The sequence below is a fragment of the Channa argus genome, chromosome 14, assembly GCF_033026475.1.
Source record: "Channa argus isolate prfri chromosome 14, Channa argus male v1.0, whole genome shotgun sequence".
NCBI classification, from domain to species: domain Eukaryota; kingdom Metazoa; phylum Chordata; class Actinopteri; order Anabantiformes; family Channidae; genus Channa; species Channa argus.
The window spans coordinates 14,925,598-14,942,775 of NC_090210.1; the positions used below are offsets into that span (position 1 = coordinate 14,925,598).

At 36.4% G+C, this 17,178-nt stretch overlaps 1 protein-coding gene across 3 annotated transcripts; it reads right to left on the bottom strand.

Annotated features, from left to right (window-relative positions):
* Positions 1 to 551: 551 nt before the first annotated feature.
* Positions 552 to 16,884, bottom strand: frrs1a (ferric-chelate reductase 1a). Of its 3 annotated transcripts, XM_067475513.1 has the most exons (18): positions 13,095 to 13,145; positions 12,865 to 12,938; positions 11,589 to 11,813; positions 11,168 to 11,310; positions 10,976 to 11,070; positions 7,499 to 7,649; positions 7,290 to 7,406; positions 7,129 to 7,200; positions 6,922 to 7,020; positions 6,005 to 6,149; positions 4,949 to 5,062; positions 4,318 to 4,433; positions 4,093 to 4,179; positions 3,432 to 3,529; positions 2,518 to 2,576; positions 2,280 to 2,423; positions 2,109 to 2,167; positions 552 to 1,034 (listed from the first exon to the last, which is right to left on the bottom strand). In XM_067475513.1, the coding sequence occupies exons 3-18, from the start codon at positions 11,785 to 11,787 to the stop codon at positions 942 to 944; spliced, it is 1,791 nt and encodes a 596-aa protein (XP_067331614.1). In that variant the 5' UTR covers positions 11,788 to 11,813; positions 12,865 to 12,938; positions 13,095 to 13,145; the 3' UTR covers positions 552 to 941. The 3 variants fall into 3 exon arrangements, with proteins under 3 accessions (XP_067331614.1, XP_067331615.1, XP_067331613.1); XM_067475514.1 differs by lacking the exons at positions 12,865 to 12,938; positions 13,095 to 13,145 and adding an exon at positions 16,829 to 16,884; XM_067475512.1 differs by lacking the exon at positions 12,865 to 12,938 and having other exon boundaries at positions 13,095 to 13,223.
* Between the last annotated feature and the right edge of the window lie 294 nt (positions 16,885 to 17,178).

Genomic DNA, 17,178 nt, shown 5'->3' on the forward strand with positions numbered 1-17,178 from the left:
ATGTAGAACCTTTAGCACAACGAAAAGTGAACAAATTTGAGGCAAAAATAAAGCATTATGATTATAAACAATAAGTAGTTGTCAGTATTTTAAAATATAAAAAGCTGCATATACAATAGTTTTTACATTAAACGTATATTACATTTGTTTTTCTTAATATCTAGGATTGTTTTAAAATTTTAGTAAAATCTTTTGCTGTAGCTAATTTACCTTCATTCCAATTTTGCCGCCCTTTTCTGACCAACTGTCCCAGTCTGTCCATACAATTAAAACATTTCTAGACCAGCCTCCGTTGTTTAAAATGGATGAATCATCATGAACACCAGAGACTTATCTATGGGAGAGGAGCCATTTACAAAGGGAAAAGTCAATGTTGTGATGTTAAGAGTCTAGAGTGAATGATTTCCATTAAATAAAACATTCTTTTAATATATTATATGAAAAACACAAGAGGAGAAGCTGCAGAGAATGGCTCTTGAACTTGTTCGATATATATTTATTTATATAAATATAAATATATTTTATTTTACAAAAAAACATCAAATGCTATTTTCAGATGAGGAAATAGTTCAAGCAAAGACAGTATTACAGTGCATTTGCTGGTTCAAAGATTTTCTTTAATAGATTATTTCATAATCTGCAAGAGAATTGCTGCTATTAAATATCAATAATGCAATTAATAACATACAGTAATTGCAGTATCTACATTTAATAAGTGTAACTACACAAACACAAGCAAATATATGAATATGAACAAAAAGAAAACTGTAAAATAGATTTGATTTAAATAAAACATAATTGTGTGTGAGGTTTGTGTTAGCCTTACTAATTTTTGGTATGTTACTCATTTTTGCTGAATTTGGAATTACTCGGGTAGTTTAATACCTGCATCAAATTTAGAGTACACCTTTATTTATTTATTTTTTCTGTGTCATTGACTGTTAAATGTTAGCAATAGAGGACAGCAAGGCAATTAGAAAGGCGGAGTTTCCCAAAGCCAGGACAGCCAAGATGAGGGACTTAATTAAGGATCCCTGAAACAGAAAGTAGAATTTTAAAGAACACACTAGAGCTTAGGACATTGTGGTCACAGCTCAAATAACGTCCCAGTACAATGCTGTTCCTTAAGCAACCACTCCCAATTTTTGCCTCCGTTGGGACCAGTGTATAAAAAGGCACTGGCTTGTGCAACCTCAGTGGTTAGGTTTGGAGTGTTTGGAAGTTTGCTGTTTTGTCCAGGGCCAGGTGGACACGTGTGATTATTTTATCTACCAAATTTTCTTCATGTGTAAAAATTAACGAAATTGAGTACAAGTTAATGTTAATGGTCAGAACAGTATTTTCCAGACCATTTCATTCTAGAGACATGTATACTGCATTCTGTGCAAACTGGAGGTTGTAAATGTCCAAAGTCTTTAAAATAAGAGGAGGGTCCCATGGATGGTATGTCTTGTAAAATGTATAAAGACAGAATGCAATGATTTGTTAATATTTTGAAGAGTAGGTATTTAGACTGGTTGCCAAAAATGACCAGCAAGTACTATTTAGCCTCATCTAGCAGTAAACGTAAGAATGTCACATAGTATTAACTCTCCAAAGAAAAAACAGGACTTTCACTCAGAAGACCAGAGTTTAAGAGTTCGTTTAAAACAACTGTTAATTTCGGTTTGGAAACCAGTTGCAGCAACAACAACAACAACAGCAAAAAAATGATTGGACCATTATGAAGTGAAAAATATGACAAAAGAGGAACTGTTAAGCAGCTGAACTCTTATATTAAGCAAGTGTGGGACCCATTTGCTAATGGTGATGATGATATTATAATCTTATTTGTTTTAAGATACCTTTTAACTAATAAACAAAAAGAGAATTATATATTTAGTTTCTAAATAATATTTAAAAATCTTTTCCAAAATCCTTTTAACATGTATGTAAATTTTGTACTGACACATCTCATGGTTTAAGAAACACCTAATAAATTTGTGTCAAAAAGAAAACTGCAAACACAGAGTGAAAGTCTGAGAAGAGGCTTGACTGGACACTCGAACCTCGCAGTTGCTCTCCACAAAATCAAAAGGATAACTAAAAAAGTGTAGTGAGGTACCTACCAAAGTACTGAGCTCTGACTGGTTAGAAAGAATGGGCTGCTGGTCATCTGACCCCAGTGCTGTAGGTCAAACAAAACACAGATGTCATGTCCCCTTCCTTATCACCATAATTAATCAATACAAATCTGGCAGTTAAATCATGAATTCACAATGAATTTTAAGTCTTTGTACATTTTCTGAAGGAAATGTGTTTCTGAAGCAGGAGGAGCAATCTGAAAAAGGCCAGCCATGTCACATAACCGATCAGAACATGTGTTGCCCATGGGGAGGGGAGGAGCAGTGATGATTGACGTGTTCCCAGGAACATGGCTGCCACTGTAGTCACATAGAGCAAACATCTTTCATTAAGCAGGTAGGAAGTCATGTGAGGTGAGGTGTTTTTTAACGTTTTCCTAACAGATCCAGTCACCTGCCATGATCTCAGTCACAGATCCAACTCCCCAGTGGGTCCAGTTAAATATAGGTCTCCTGGAGAGAGATATATAATACACATGTTCAACGTGTGTGTGTGACAATAATAACCAAGATAGTTACATGTAAATCTCGCATTGCTTCACTCCAATTGTCAGCCAGTCAAAGAGTCAGCTACTAAACCTTAGACATGTTTCAAAGGTTCCATTAAGCGTAACCCAAATCCCAGACCCAGCTATTGTTCATAGCTAGTACTGAGCTAAAATGCTTGTTAGTAAGTCAGAGAAACACATGATCCCAGTGGTGACCATTTATCTTTTTGACACACAATATACAAGGTTGTCATTAATATATGATTCAGAGAAGTCAAGAACCACCGTCAGGTTAAAAGCAAGAATTTTACGGTTTGTTCTCTGAACTTTGACCCCCTTACTGAAGTAAGTAAGAGTTTTTCCTATAGTTTTACCATGCACTAATACAGGAACCCTACTATCGCGTCTGACTCATCGACAGGGTAGTAGAATAACTGATAGTATGGTTCAAATTCCTGCCATGTATAACACGGTAGTATTTCACACATTTTCACATTTTATGAAGTAAATTCATCATTGAAAATTATACTATATATCTTATACATAATATGTGATATATTATTGTTGAATTATATATTATTTTGTAACATTATATTTCCTACAAAACCAATAACTGAATATTGTATAAATACTATTAACATCATTAATATAATCCCTTTAGTAGGTTTTTTGTGAGAACTGAAAACTCCGATTTAAGAATAAATCATTGTTAAAAATCTCACTTCCTCATGTTATTTAAATCATCAATTTACTGCAGATAACTTGAACTAAATTGCAATTACAGGTTCCTGCATGTACAGCTAATGTACACAGTGTTTACCTGTGAGATTCAGGTGAGGGTCTGAATGCAGCCAATATTGGCTGAATCAGAGACAACGACAGAACACAACAGCCCACGTAGGGATGGACACCTGCATACTGTGAACACACACAGAATTTGTGCAGTTCATAACTGATCTACTGCTGGTGATGTACTGTATAGAAAATGCAGCAGGACACTAACATTTTGTTTTTTCTTTGGAATTAACACTTATTAAAATGTAAAAACAGATGTACACATAAACCACTCAGTGTCCTGAACTTGGGTTCAGCTTGCAAACACTAGATGAGTCTTGGTATTACCATCAGTGTCAAATTCACACATTGTTGTGGTCAGTGAGTGAAGATGTTTTATCAACGTCTAATTACATTAGCTTAAAACAATTTCACATTTCCCATAATAACAAACTTATAACAAACATATTTTCATAATATTGTATAGATGGGCTAATTATTCTGCTTATCATTTCAACAACAACCTTACAAACATTTCCTTCCAACACTTTGGTAGTGTGATATTATGGGATATTAGGAAGAGGGTAAGTGGAAAATTAATGCAATTCAATTTAATAAACTGTTAAATGACAGAAATGCCATGGTGTTTCTGTGTGTGTGTGGGGGGGGGTGTGTGTGTGTGTGTGTGTGTGTGATCACGTGCATACCTTACTCCAACCTTTCCTATAGAAAAATGGGAGACAAAAGGCCACAATGGTCAGAGCCACAGTCAGCATCATCAGGAGACGATGAACCTAAACACACGACATAAAATCAGTAAGTTGCCTGCTGGTTATAAGACAAAGTGTGTAACATATTGCATATTTACACTAAAAGGAGTACAAAACTATTTGTGTAATCAATTAAAAGTATCATGTGTGTTTTGTATGCACCTGAAACCAGACTTTCTGGCCAAGCAGAGTTTGATTTGGCCAGTCGGGTTTATAGAAACTAGCGATGAAGGTACCAACACTTCCTGTTAGCATCCAGGCTAAGAGCATTAGTGCGCCTAAAAAATTGGAGGCAATACAGTAAACCATTTCCTTAGCAAAATGCATGATTGCAGATGTAACCAAATCACTGCCCTGCATCCCTTCATGATCACAGAGTTAGGTCATTTACATTTCACCCCAATGCAAACACTATTACCTAAAGCAAATTACAAGTGAACATATACACATATTGTACCAGGAGCAACTTGAGGTTGAACATCTTGCTCAAGGATATTTGACATGTGTACCAATTGGGATGGAATTGGGAATTGAACCACTGACCCTGCAGTTAGTGAACAACCCACTCCATCTCCTGATCCACAGCCACCTCTGCCTAGTTAAACTCCTCTGTCTGACCAGAATCATCTCACAAACCAATATCTTTATCTTGCTGGGTAAATAATCATGTGTGCAAAGAAAAATTAACAACATATGTTGAAGGTAACTCATAAAGAAAAGTAAGGAAATCAAACCGGACTTATTGTAGATTACATGTCATAAGGCTAAAGATCATAAAAAAAACTCAACCTACCATGCATTTTCATTATGATGGGTCCTCTGGTGCCTCTTAAAGTCTCAGGGGGGCCCGTGATACGTTTTCTGTCGGTGGATATTAATGGTTGGCGACTATGTTTCCATATATTTCCTAGAAAATAAAGACAGTGCTTGAGGAATTCCTCCGAGAGAGTTTGAGTTTTGGAACTGTACTGTATGTCAGTAAATGCAATATTTGGGTCTTTTTCCATGCTGCACTCTAGACATGTGGTACATAAACCCTTGATTGACCACAATTTTAAGTAAAATCTGCAATCACCAAAAAAACCGAATCAGTCTGTGCCGGACTGAGCAAGCAGGCAAAAGGGAACAAAAAAAGGGTTTTTATTTACCCCAAAATATGAAAAACAAGTCATAAAATATTGGGCCTCAACTGAATTTAAGGATCTCTAAACAAATCTACTAACAGAAACAGAGTAACCTAAACAAAACTAACCCCTGGACTGAACATACAGGGGAACATATATAATGGCTAATTAGAGCATTAAAGGGGGTCACTGAAAGACAAAACAAATAAATTAAAAAACATAAATTAACTTATACAGAACAAAATAAATAAACAAGAAATCTAAAGTGTGACTGTACAGAAGTTAACTAAATGTGAGCGGTAAAAATAGAAACTAATACACAGCGAACTTATCAAATAAACTGAGCTTACAAATATGAAATTACTCCTTATCCTTATCTGTACAATAAAATGTGTTTAATGTACTAAATTACTAAATGTAAATCAAACAAAGCAAAATGTGCAGTGCAGATGGGTTACCGACATTTAACTGGACTTTGTGGCCACAGATGTGGCAACTACACAGTCCCTTGTGACTTTGTCATTTCCTGTTAATGACATCCTGTTGTTGAAATAAAACTCATACCATTTCCAGTATTTTTTGCTGATCAAACTACAATGTAACATAATAAAGTGTTGAAAGATTGATAAGAGCTTAAAAAAAAGCCTGGAAGACGCATGACTCTCAAGGCCACTGGTTTTCTTATTATCAAGATAACATGTGTGTTATTATGCAGAATCTCTTACCGTACTGAGCCTTTCCATTGGCTAGAAACAGAAAGTAGTCTTGGTCCAGATCAAAGCGGTGCTGATTGGTTAGTTTGACTGGTCTAGTAAACCTGCACTGTATCACTCCATCTGCCAGCCTCCATGACACTGAGGAGAGTCCTTTCTGCAAACGCACTCACAAAAAACCAAAACAAGATTTTCATGGTTTAGGGCTTGAAATCTAATATTATTTAGGAAAACAAGGTAAACATGGCAAATTTGTTTATTTGCTTACTTTGACAGAAGATGTATAGTAGTCATTTGTCTGTTCATCACCCTAGCATGCTGCGGTTATGCTGATGCTAGAGAGGAGGCCATAACTTACAGTTTTCTTCAGGGAACAATTTGAGGACCATTACTTTTTAACTTGTTACCTCTAGGTGGTGTCACCAGGAGACACGGCATCTCATTCCCCAGCTCTGCTGATGACACTCAGGTCTACGTAGCTGTGTCTCCTGATGACACTGGGCCTATTGATGCCCTTTTAAATGTTCATTAGACATTAGTGCCTGGATTTCACAGAACATCTTGCAGCTTAACTAGAACACGACTGAGATTTTAGTCATTGGTTCAAAGGCTCAGAGAGAGACAGTGGCTACAAAATAAATAGTATCAAACTACCCCCAAGCCAACAGGCCAGGGGTTTCTTGGGGTCATCATTGATTCATAATTAAAAGCTTGTGTGGGGTAATTGGTAATGGTCTGCAATTATATAGTACTTTTGGTATATAAATTGCTTCACACTTGCTGTATTCTGCTTATCTTTTATTTTTTGCATTGGTCTCACTGCCCTACAGTCTCATGCTCTTACAGTATGTATATAAAAACACCACTAGCCTGAGAGCTTTTGTCCTTTTTATGTGTCTCTGGTGTCACAGTTTTGTATCATGTTTCACCTGTGACTGGTCCTCAGGGTGTGTTCTTCCAGGGTTGAGGGCAGCACTTACTGATACTCTTTCCCCAACTTTTACACACATATACACATCATCATTGCCCTACAGACACATACAAACAAAGGGAAAAAACACAAAACAAGTTTTAGACCACACTGAAATGTCTATCCAGTTTATATATTATCCTGTATGTGCCATGAACTACTTTACCATCCAAGTGTCCCAGGACAGAGCAAAGGCAATGTACCCGTCTGCTGGACCACTCAGCTCAAATACCACAGACTGCAGAGAATAGTGATAAAGACACAGATGTAATTATCTGTTTGGAAAAACAGGAAGCGTTCTATTAACTGAAATGTTCGAAGTCAAACCGTGTTATTTGATGTTTTTGAACTCATTGACAGGAAGAAGCAGTGAGGATGTTTGGGATCACAGCCTGGAGGGTCTAGCAGGCAGGATTTGGACTGACCACAGCCATTAGAAACAAACTAAAGGCGTAAGATAAAGGAGAAGTTATTACTCTTAATAAGTTACCATTATTTCACATTCAGGTTTATTGATTACTGCATTCAACACTCACAGGTCCAGGCAGGTTGGAGGTTGTGGTCATGTGGCCTGGAGATGGTGATGGAACAGCAGATTGAGGTGGGTGAGATGTAACACCAGGCTGATATATTTTTGGTCCAGGCAGCTTTACCCAAAATTTGTTGTAGTGGGCTACTACAGTAACCCTGGAAAATATACCAACAGAAAAAGTTACACATTTAATATTTTGTGTGAGCATAACTGAACTTTCCATGTTCAGTTGTGAAACTGACACTTAAGCGATACTAATGTAAAAATTTCAAACATCAAATACAAAATAAAAAATATAAATCAGTCTACACTGAAATGTGGGTACTCATTTAGAACCTTCTCTGTCCATCATGCAAAGATATTAATTCATACCTTTGTATTAGCCCGATTGGACTATTGTTACACTAATTTTAGCCTCTCTTCATTGAGTCCCTATCCCTGTCAGATCCACTTGTAATAGGCTTCTGATGACATATAAAATCCTGAATCAAAGTGTTCCTTTGTACTTGTGTAATCTCCTTAAACTTTATATTCCATCTCGTGTTCCTGTCTGTCTCTAGATTTAAAAAGAAGTCAGCTGGCTGCAGGCCCTTTTGCTGTCACGCTCCTTTCCTCTGGAAATACCTCCCTACTGATTGTAAGCAGTCTAACCCAGATTTTTAAATCCAAACTTAAAACTCATTCACATGTCCTAATCTTCAATTAGTTCCTTATTTAGGGATTTTGTACCTGCTACAGATTCTTGGTTGAGCATTGGTTTCAGTCTCAATGAATTAACTCAATTAGTAAGCCCAGTTTGTACAATATAGTCCATGCAGACGAAGAAAGTTCACTGCATGTTCTAACCATTTGTTGTTGTGTTTTTGTTTGTTTGTTTGTTTGTTTGTTTTAGGACATGATTCTCCAGGCTGTGTCCTCTTTTTGTCCTTTTTCCAGGTGTGATGGAGGAGCTTGTGTGTTCTAGGTGATGTTGGGTGGTAACATTTGGAAGTTGCTCATCATCCCATCAATTCCCACCCACCACAACTGTTGATGGTAACAGCCGCCAACCCTGACCCTAGGTTATGTTAGAGTTTTTCCTGTCCACCATCCCTTAGCAGTTGCTCAAATTGTTTGGTTTATTACTAACATGCTTAATACAACCCCAATTCCAAAAAAGTTAGGAAGAAGTAAAAACGTAACTAAAAACAGAATGCAATGATTTGCAAATCTCAAATCATCTCAAAATCTCTGATGGCAGCAACAGATCTCAAGAAAGTTGAAAGAGGGGCAACAAAAGGCTGGAAAAGTAATTGCCACAATTAGGTTAATTGGCAACAGGTCAGTAACATGACTGGGTATAAAGAGGAGCATTTCAGAGAAGCCAAACTAAACCAGAAACTTGTGGATAAATTTCAGAAAAATTATTATTATTGTTATTTAACGTAAAATTGCAAAGACTTTGAAGATCCGACCATCCACAATATATAATGTCATCAAAAGATTCAGAAAATCAGGAGAAATCTCTGCACAAGAGACAAGGCCAAAGGTCAAAACTGGATGCATGTGATCTTTGTTCAGGCAGCACTGCATTAAACAACACTGATTCTCAACTGGACATCACTACATGGGCTCAGGAACATTTCAGAAATCACTGTCTGTGACCACAGTTCACTGTCCAATTGAAAATGTAACTTAAAGCTGTATCATGCAAAGAAGAAGCCATATGTAAACACGATCTAGAAACACTGCCGTTTTCTCTGAGCCAAAGCTCATTTAAAATGATCTGAGGCAAATTGAAAACTCTTCTATGGTCAGATTAATAAAAATTTGAAATTCTTTTTGAAAACTATGGATGCTGTGTCTTGTGGACTAAAGAGGAGAGGGACCATCCAGCTTGTTATCAGCAGACAGTTCAAAAGCCTGCATCTCTGATAGTATGGGGGGGCATTAGTGGCCTATGGCGTGGGCAGCTTACACATCTGGAAATGTGCCATCAATACTGAGAAATACATAGAGGTTTTAGAGCAACATATGCTCCAATCCAGACAAAGTCTGTTTCAGGGAAGGCCTTTCAGCAAGACAATGCTAAACCACATACTGCATCCATCACAACAGCATGACTTCACGGGCAAATAGTCCAAGTGCTGAACGGGCCTGCCTGCAGTTCAGACCTTTCACCAATAGAAAACATTGGATGCATCATAAAACAAAAAAATCAAGCGACAAAGGCCCAGGACAGTTCTAACAACAGCTAGAATCCTGCATCATGCAAGAATGGGGGAACATTTCTCTCCTAAAGCTTCAGTAACTGGTCTCCTCACTTCCCAGATGTTTACAGACAGTTATTAAAAGAAGAGGGGATGCTGCACAATGGTAAACATCACCCTGTTTTTTGAGATGTGTTGCTGCCATTAATTTTAAAATTAGCTAATAATTTCCATGAAACAATAAAATGCCTCAGTTTTAACATATGATATTTTGTTTATGTTATAAAACAACATATAAATAAAAGTTGTAATACTGTTTTTCACAGGCAAGCTTTTACTCTAAAATACCTATACTGTGTATTTATATTTTTCCTATCATATTTCCATGTTACTCCATTTGTTCTCACTTTTACTGTTATATGATTGGTTTAAGCTGACAGTGACAAAGTATACAGTATGATAGTATAGTGAATACTATTTATATTCAGTTCTCATTAATACAAAATTGGCAGCAAGGAAATAGATGCAGATGCACTGTGTTTCTACAAAACACTACACAAGATAATCCAAGGTCAAGGTGTTGCTTAACAAAGCTGGACTCAGTGGATGTTACAGTAGCTAATATAGCTAATAACACATAAGTGAAATTACTGAGGTGGTTTCCTAGCTTTACTTGCATCTGGAACATTAAAGTCCTTCAACCTTAACACCCGTATACAGTAGGTCATTTATTCCTAACCTAAGTACCCACAGAAGCATTTTTTGAAAGAGCACTCTCATGTAGGAATGCTAATGTCACCAGGTACCAAAACATTGGGTGTTGCCAGCAATGGCTACAAAATGGCACCTGCAAAGACTCTAACAGTTCTGATAGTGTTGTGAAGCGCTGGTGAGCTGTTATTAAAATGTGGTTTTGATTCAATTCACTTACATCATATGACTTGATACAACAATCAACAGAAAGTTGTTTCACACTGGACTCAATCTAGTTTCCTGTGGGAAAGTCCTCTCCTTTGTTGACCCATCCATCCATCCCAACCTCGTCCTGACAAACATTATTGTTTCTAAATTCAAGTTAATTGTGTCATGTTCGCTACAGCTGCTCTGCACCTTCAATAGATTTATGTTGGTTGTTTAATTTTGCTTGTCTTACAAACAACTACTGTAGTCGCTTTTTAGAATCACAGTCTTATTGTGTATCCAGTTATAGTGTAATTATTACTTATGAACACCATGACCAATGTCGGGGTTTATAGGCTTAAACTGACATTTAGTAAGAGAATCGAACTCACACAAACTGAACCACACTGGGAGAGTCTTTAGGAGCATTCCAGATGACAACAACTTCTGTTAGTCGGGCATCACTTGTATGGCTCACTGCTGAACCCTACACACACACACACACTTCTTAGCATTGCTTTGCTTTAGTAAGGTGTTCTCATATAACCCGTGATGAATATGTCTGATCCCATGCAATGAATCACCTGTTGCTTATCACAGGTGAGCAGCTGTGTCCTCATGGGATCAATCAAGGTGAATGTGCCAACAGTGAAAACTGAATCCTGATTGGCTGCGTCTCTGGCCTGAAGCAGGAAGCCCTCAAAATATGATGTTCCAGATAGGATGACTAGAAATGTTGAAAGTATATTATAAGCATGCAATGTTGTCATTGCGAATTACTTGTTTTAAATGTATACAGTATATCACTAGTATCACTACTTTTAACCAGGTTTAACCTTTTATAACATTTCTATTTGGGTTAGTTTGGTCACATTATGATATTTCTTACAGACTCAAAGACTAAGAGGGATTCTTCCTTTTTGAGTTCTGCAAATTTACACATTTAAAGAAGGAGTAAAAAACGAGCAACTGACATTTTAATGCCTGACTTGTCACAGTCGTTACCTTGGATACGATCTCCGGGGCTGAAGGTGGTGGTGTTGGTTGCTAGATGAAATGGGCTCTGAGTTGTCTGAGCAGGGACACCATGGTGGGGTTCCATGCTACTACAGGATTTGGTGACTTTGCCATTGGCATATCCACCTACTTCCACCCAGTAACACACAGAAATGAAGAGGACACACCACAAACCCACAGAAGACATCTAAGCGATGAGCCTTTACAGGGCGTCTGGAATAAAAACAAAATCTCTCATTTGACTACAGAATGGCTGTACACTATCATGACTATACACAAGAAGTTAGGGATATTTGACTTTTGGGTGAAAATTATGGAAAGTGTAAAAAGTTGCATGCTACAGTGATATTATATCATGAAAGTAGGCCGTTTAAGTAGAAGCATACAATGTAGATTTCATCATCACAAACTATTTTTAAAAAAAGATAACAACAGTGGTGGGTATACCACAACAAAAAATGTCAATGTCTCAATAACTTGTCAATTGTTAGGTGTCATCTTGGTCTCATGATGTCAAAATGTGAACAGCATGATGAAGAGGACTGTTTAAATAGAAATGGTCATTAAACCAGAACAGTTAGTGAGGGATTCATGGATCAGACATGATGCATTCATTGCATTGTGATTTTTGTGTTAAATCACCTTGTTAGAGAACAGCATGTTATGCAATAAGTACTGAAACATTCAACAGTTGGACATGTGCAATCAAAAGTTTAGAGAAGGTCAAATTAAGTTCACCAGTAAAGGTTATAGTGCATACTTTTTGTGAGTAGTATAATTAAAAAAATTGCCATCCTTGTACCTCACTTGTAAGTTGCTTTGGATAATTGTGATTTCTACAAGAGAATCATGTCTGTTTTTAATGCATTGCTGCCTGAGGGCCTGAACACTATGAAAACTCAGTTTTGTCCTTGTCCCTTGACTAAAGCACATACCTTTCTTTAGATTTTCACAGACATTTCAAACTCATCCCCATCCTTATCTCTTAAATACTCTCTGGGATGCTCTTTGTTAAAAATATATATGTGGTACAGGGACTTGTTGCCAATTAAGACCACGAGTTATGAGATGTTTCGGCAAGTGTTTTTTTTTTTTATTTCATTACACAATTTCTCCAGTGCTTTGGAGCTTCTATCCCAACTTCATAAAAATCTGTTGCTGGCGTCTAACCTACATTTCTCACTTTTATTATTTAATGTATTGCCTTTGTACTGTGAAATTAAAATAGTGTTATTGATGTGTAAATATTTTTTTTGATATTTACATTTTACACAGCTTCTTTCCTCTCAATCAGATAAAACTCTCAGCTCCTGTGGCCTCAGTGACCCTGGGCATTTCCTGGGACACAACATTTTAAAGCAGAAAAATCCTGGTTCCTTCAATGACAAAACACTTTCCCACACATTGAGGACCCTTACTTTACCAGCTGTCATAAAAATATGAAGAGGTTTACTCTAGAAGGAAAACTCAAAGCACATTGGAGTGACTACTCACCACTCTGCTCCAGCAGAACCAACAACTGCCTTGACTCTGCAGAAGAGTTTCCAAGTGTGGCTGAATTGCCTGTGAGTGCAATGTCACTTCCACTTTGTGTGTGTGTGTGTGTGTGTGTGTGTGTGTGTGTGTGTGTGTGTGTGTGTGTGTGAGCACAAGGTAATATTTCAGCACTTTTACAGCCTGATGGATGAACTATTGGAACATCCTGATATGAGTTTTCTTCAGTACAGATCATGTTCACTGGCTTATCACATGCACGTTCCATTTACATCCACTGTGTATATTTACAGCAATACTGTATATCTGTAGAAGTAGATTTTATTTGTAAAAGTATATTCCTTTTGAACTTGTTTTTTGTTTCCTCCTTGAAAATGTCTGATAGATTATTTGCAATAAACCTCTGTTTTGGTGGAATTCTAGTGCAAAATTGAGACATTCATTGTTTGTGTGAATTTCAGTGTAGCATTTACATCCATATACAGTATTTATAGAATTAAGTTAATAATCAGGAAATACAGTATCTGTACAAAATCTGAGTCCCATTCCAGCTCAACATCTCAAAGTGCAGTACTTCATCAAGCCTCAGGAACATAGTTGTTCTGGAATGTGGCTAAGCTCAGATCTGTGCTGTCTGATGATCACATGAAGATGTTTATCTATTCTTTTATTTCATACCATCCAGAATTTTTTTTTTTTTCACTCTTTTCACTCTTCACCAAGAGTGAAAATGTTACTCCAATCCTGATACACTGGCTCCATCAATTCTGGATCCAATTCAAGATTCTTTTGATTGTTTTCAGAGTCTCTTCCTTGCTCCAGACTCAAAACCAAAGGAAACTGTGCTCTAGAACTTGTGTCTTCTAAACTCTTGACTTATCTTAATGAAAGAAAGTCTGTGAACATAAAAAGCAGCTTAAGACCTGTTTATACTTGCCTTGTTGTTTAGACTTGTTGTTACTGTGTCCTTGTCCTATGTTTTTATATGTGTGTACTGATCTGATCTAGACTGGTGCTATATAAATAAACTTTATTTATTTAGTAACTTGACAGCACTGTGATGGCTGTGATGTTTGTCCACCAATTGTGGGTTTGGTAGTTTGATTCTTAGCTACTTCTGGGCAAGACACTGAACCCCAAGTTGCTCCTGGTGCTCTGGTTAGATGCATGGCAATTCCCCCATGGGTCTGTGCGTGTGTGTGTGTGTGTGTGCGTGTGCATATGTTTGTGGGGGTATGTGTGTGTGTGTGTTTGTGTGTGTGAATTGGTGAATGAGAGCGTGAGTAGTAGAATAAAGCAATTTACTTTTTATTATAAGGTAGAAAAGTATAAAAAAATGCAGACTATTTTAACAAAACTCTAAAGTTTGTATTGGAGATTTCGGTGTCGAGTAGGTATTGGCATCCTGATCCAGGCCTATTTCACAGGATCAGAATGGAACAAAATTCTCTTATAACTTTTATACCATTTAAACCAGTTAAGGTCTAAGGCTCAAAACTGGGCTCTGTATGGTCCTTGAATGTCTCCCAAACACACTTTTTAACCTTTTTAAATATAATTTTTTTTTTATTGTAAATAACTGTAGTGAAGTTCAAGTCAAAGTACCAAGGATAAATACCTCAAAACTGTACCTGAGTAAATGTATTTAGTTGGTCAAGACTGAGACACAGTAAAGGAGATTGCTTTAACCATCGCTTGGTTTTATGGTACGTGTGTTTATTGTTGTTAATCGTCTTCTAGCACACATGCTCTCCACTTTCTTTGTGATGTCAGATGTTCAAAGTCTGACTGTTCACTAATAATAATCCTGACAATCAGTCTAATGGTTGCACATTATGTTTGTACTGTTAGACAGTACAAACATAACACTAACAGATCATAAACTGCAACATCACTCTCATTCAGTACACTGTCAAAAACATTTATTCAAATCCCATTCTTTTTAAAACTTAATGTTGGGCATTTTCCTGGGATTGAAATCTAATGTGAGTCTGTCTTTACAGGAGTTACAGAATTAGGGCCAAAGTTCATCCTTTGCTAACAAACAGCAGAGGTGACAGACGTATATATAAACTCCTTACTCATGCAAAAGTGCAAGTAAACACCTAAAAAGTACCACTTCAAAATCTTTACTCAAGTTGGAGAGTTATTTTAGGTACAAAATTAGGAATATGAAGAAAGAAAATACTGTACTTCACCAACTTAGTAAAAAAATACTATTGAATTTGATTCTGTTCAACTCTAGTCCAGATGTGTTCCACCTGTGTCTATGGTTTCTGCAGAAATCTAAAAGGTTCAGTTCATTGTTCAGTTTAATTCATGCACAGATTCAAGGAGGGAACCACTAGAAAAACCTGATTTCTGACTGTTTTCTGTAAAAAATAATCAACATTCATTTCTTCTATTCACTAAGTGACCTTTAGCTGGCAGCAACATAAAAGCAAATGTTGGAGGATACACAGCAATGACACTTAACGTTTTGTGAATGCATTTCACATCTGTGCTGGAAATTGCAAACAGAGTTTCCAAGAAAAATATCGCAAAAAAAACATTTTACGTGATGAATAAAAGAAAGTTTTAATGTGGTGCATTTCAAGGTGCTGTTAGGTAACAAGTAACTAAAAATATCAGTAGTGGAATAAAAATAACAGTAATTAAAGTTACTTTCCAGAAGTGCAGAACAGAAGCCGATCAGTGAGCAGAGAATCTGAGTGTGCACTCGGACACCTCTGTAAACTGTAACAGTGGATGTGTGTACTGTATGTTATTTTTATAGTGTTTAAAGTGTATAAAGTCCAAGAAATTGTGGTGTATGAACCCGCAAACTCAAAAAGTACAGCAGTGACATGTCAACCTGTTGTTAGGGCCTGCTGCTATATACCGGCTTGATTTTGGTCCTATAGCACCATCATGTGGTCAAATATCAAAACTGACCATTTTCAAAAAGTCCATTGTTCAAAGTCCTTTCTTGCTTGTGTGTGAATGATATTAAATGTATTTAAACAATGTGTTCAATAAGCATATTAGCTACAATGACTTTATTGAGAGCTCACTGATTCTTGAGATAACGGTCAAAACATGTTTTAAACCTAACTTTAAAATGTATATTTTATTTAATTAAAAAAGGCCCCAAAATAATTTTATTTAAATTAATTAATTCACATTTTCAGTGAATGTAGGTTAATGGGTGTATAAATATACACTGTTGCCCATAAAGTTGGAATAATTATGTCTTCAGACATTTTTTTTGCAAAGGTTAAATGGGATTTCATTTTAAATGCGATATGTTTGGAAGAAATTGATCAACAAAGTTATGAGAAGATGGATGTTTTTAAAATACTTATCATTCATTTGATATTTATTTATCTATGAATGTGTTAAAAGTTTAAACACCTCTATCAATTTTAACTTTTTTCAAGTATTTATAATAGTATGAATCTTAATTTTTGCTATATATTGTCATTTTAAGTCACATCTCCAAGTGTTTTATTCAAATGTTATATTTTTAGGGAAATCTAATATTCAGTTTTTGACATTTCCTGATCACTGTACTTTGCAACTGTCCTCATTGTGTGTGCCAAAAATAGAAAAGTAACAACTACATAATTACATAATATTAATAAACAATAATCCATCAACAACATAAATGCAATATTACAAAAACGAGTTACAGTGATTTGATTGCTAAAACTTAAAGGTCATTACTAGAGAATGTATCTCTGGTATTGTGTTACCTGAAAGTGTTTCTGCAGTACAGGCCTGGTGTGCTTCTCTATGTCTGCCCAACAACTGCACTGCAGTGCCAAGTTATGTAACCCCCTTGTCTTTGTTTGCGCGCGCACGTGTGTGTGCGTGTGCGTGCGCATGATGAGCAGACATTGTGCAAATAATTGCTCTTTGTGAGCATTTTGGCAAGTACATTTTATCATTCATTACTGTAAATATGCCAAACGACATCAAGTTTTTCAGTACTACAGATTTGTTTGTATATTTGTTTGATATTTGTTTGTCGAGACTTTGTCTCACATTTAGCTTGCTGGGCAGGTTAATAGACAGAAAGTATGTAACATATATGCATTAAAAG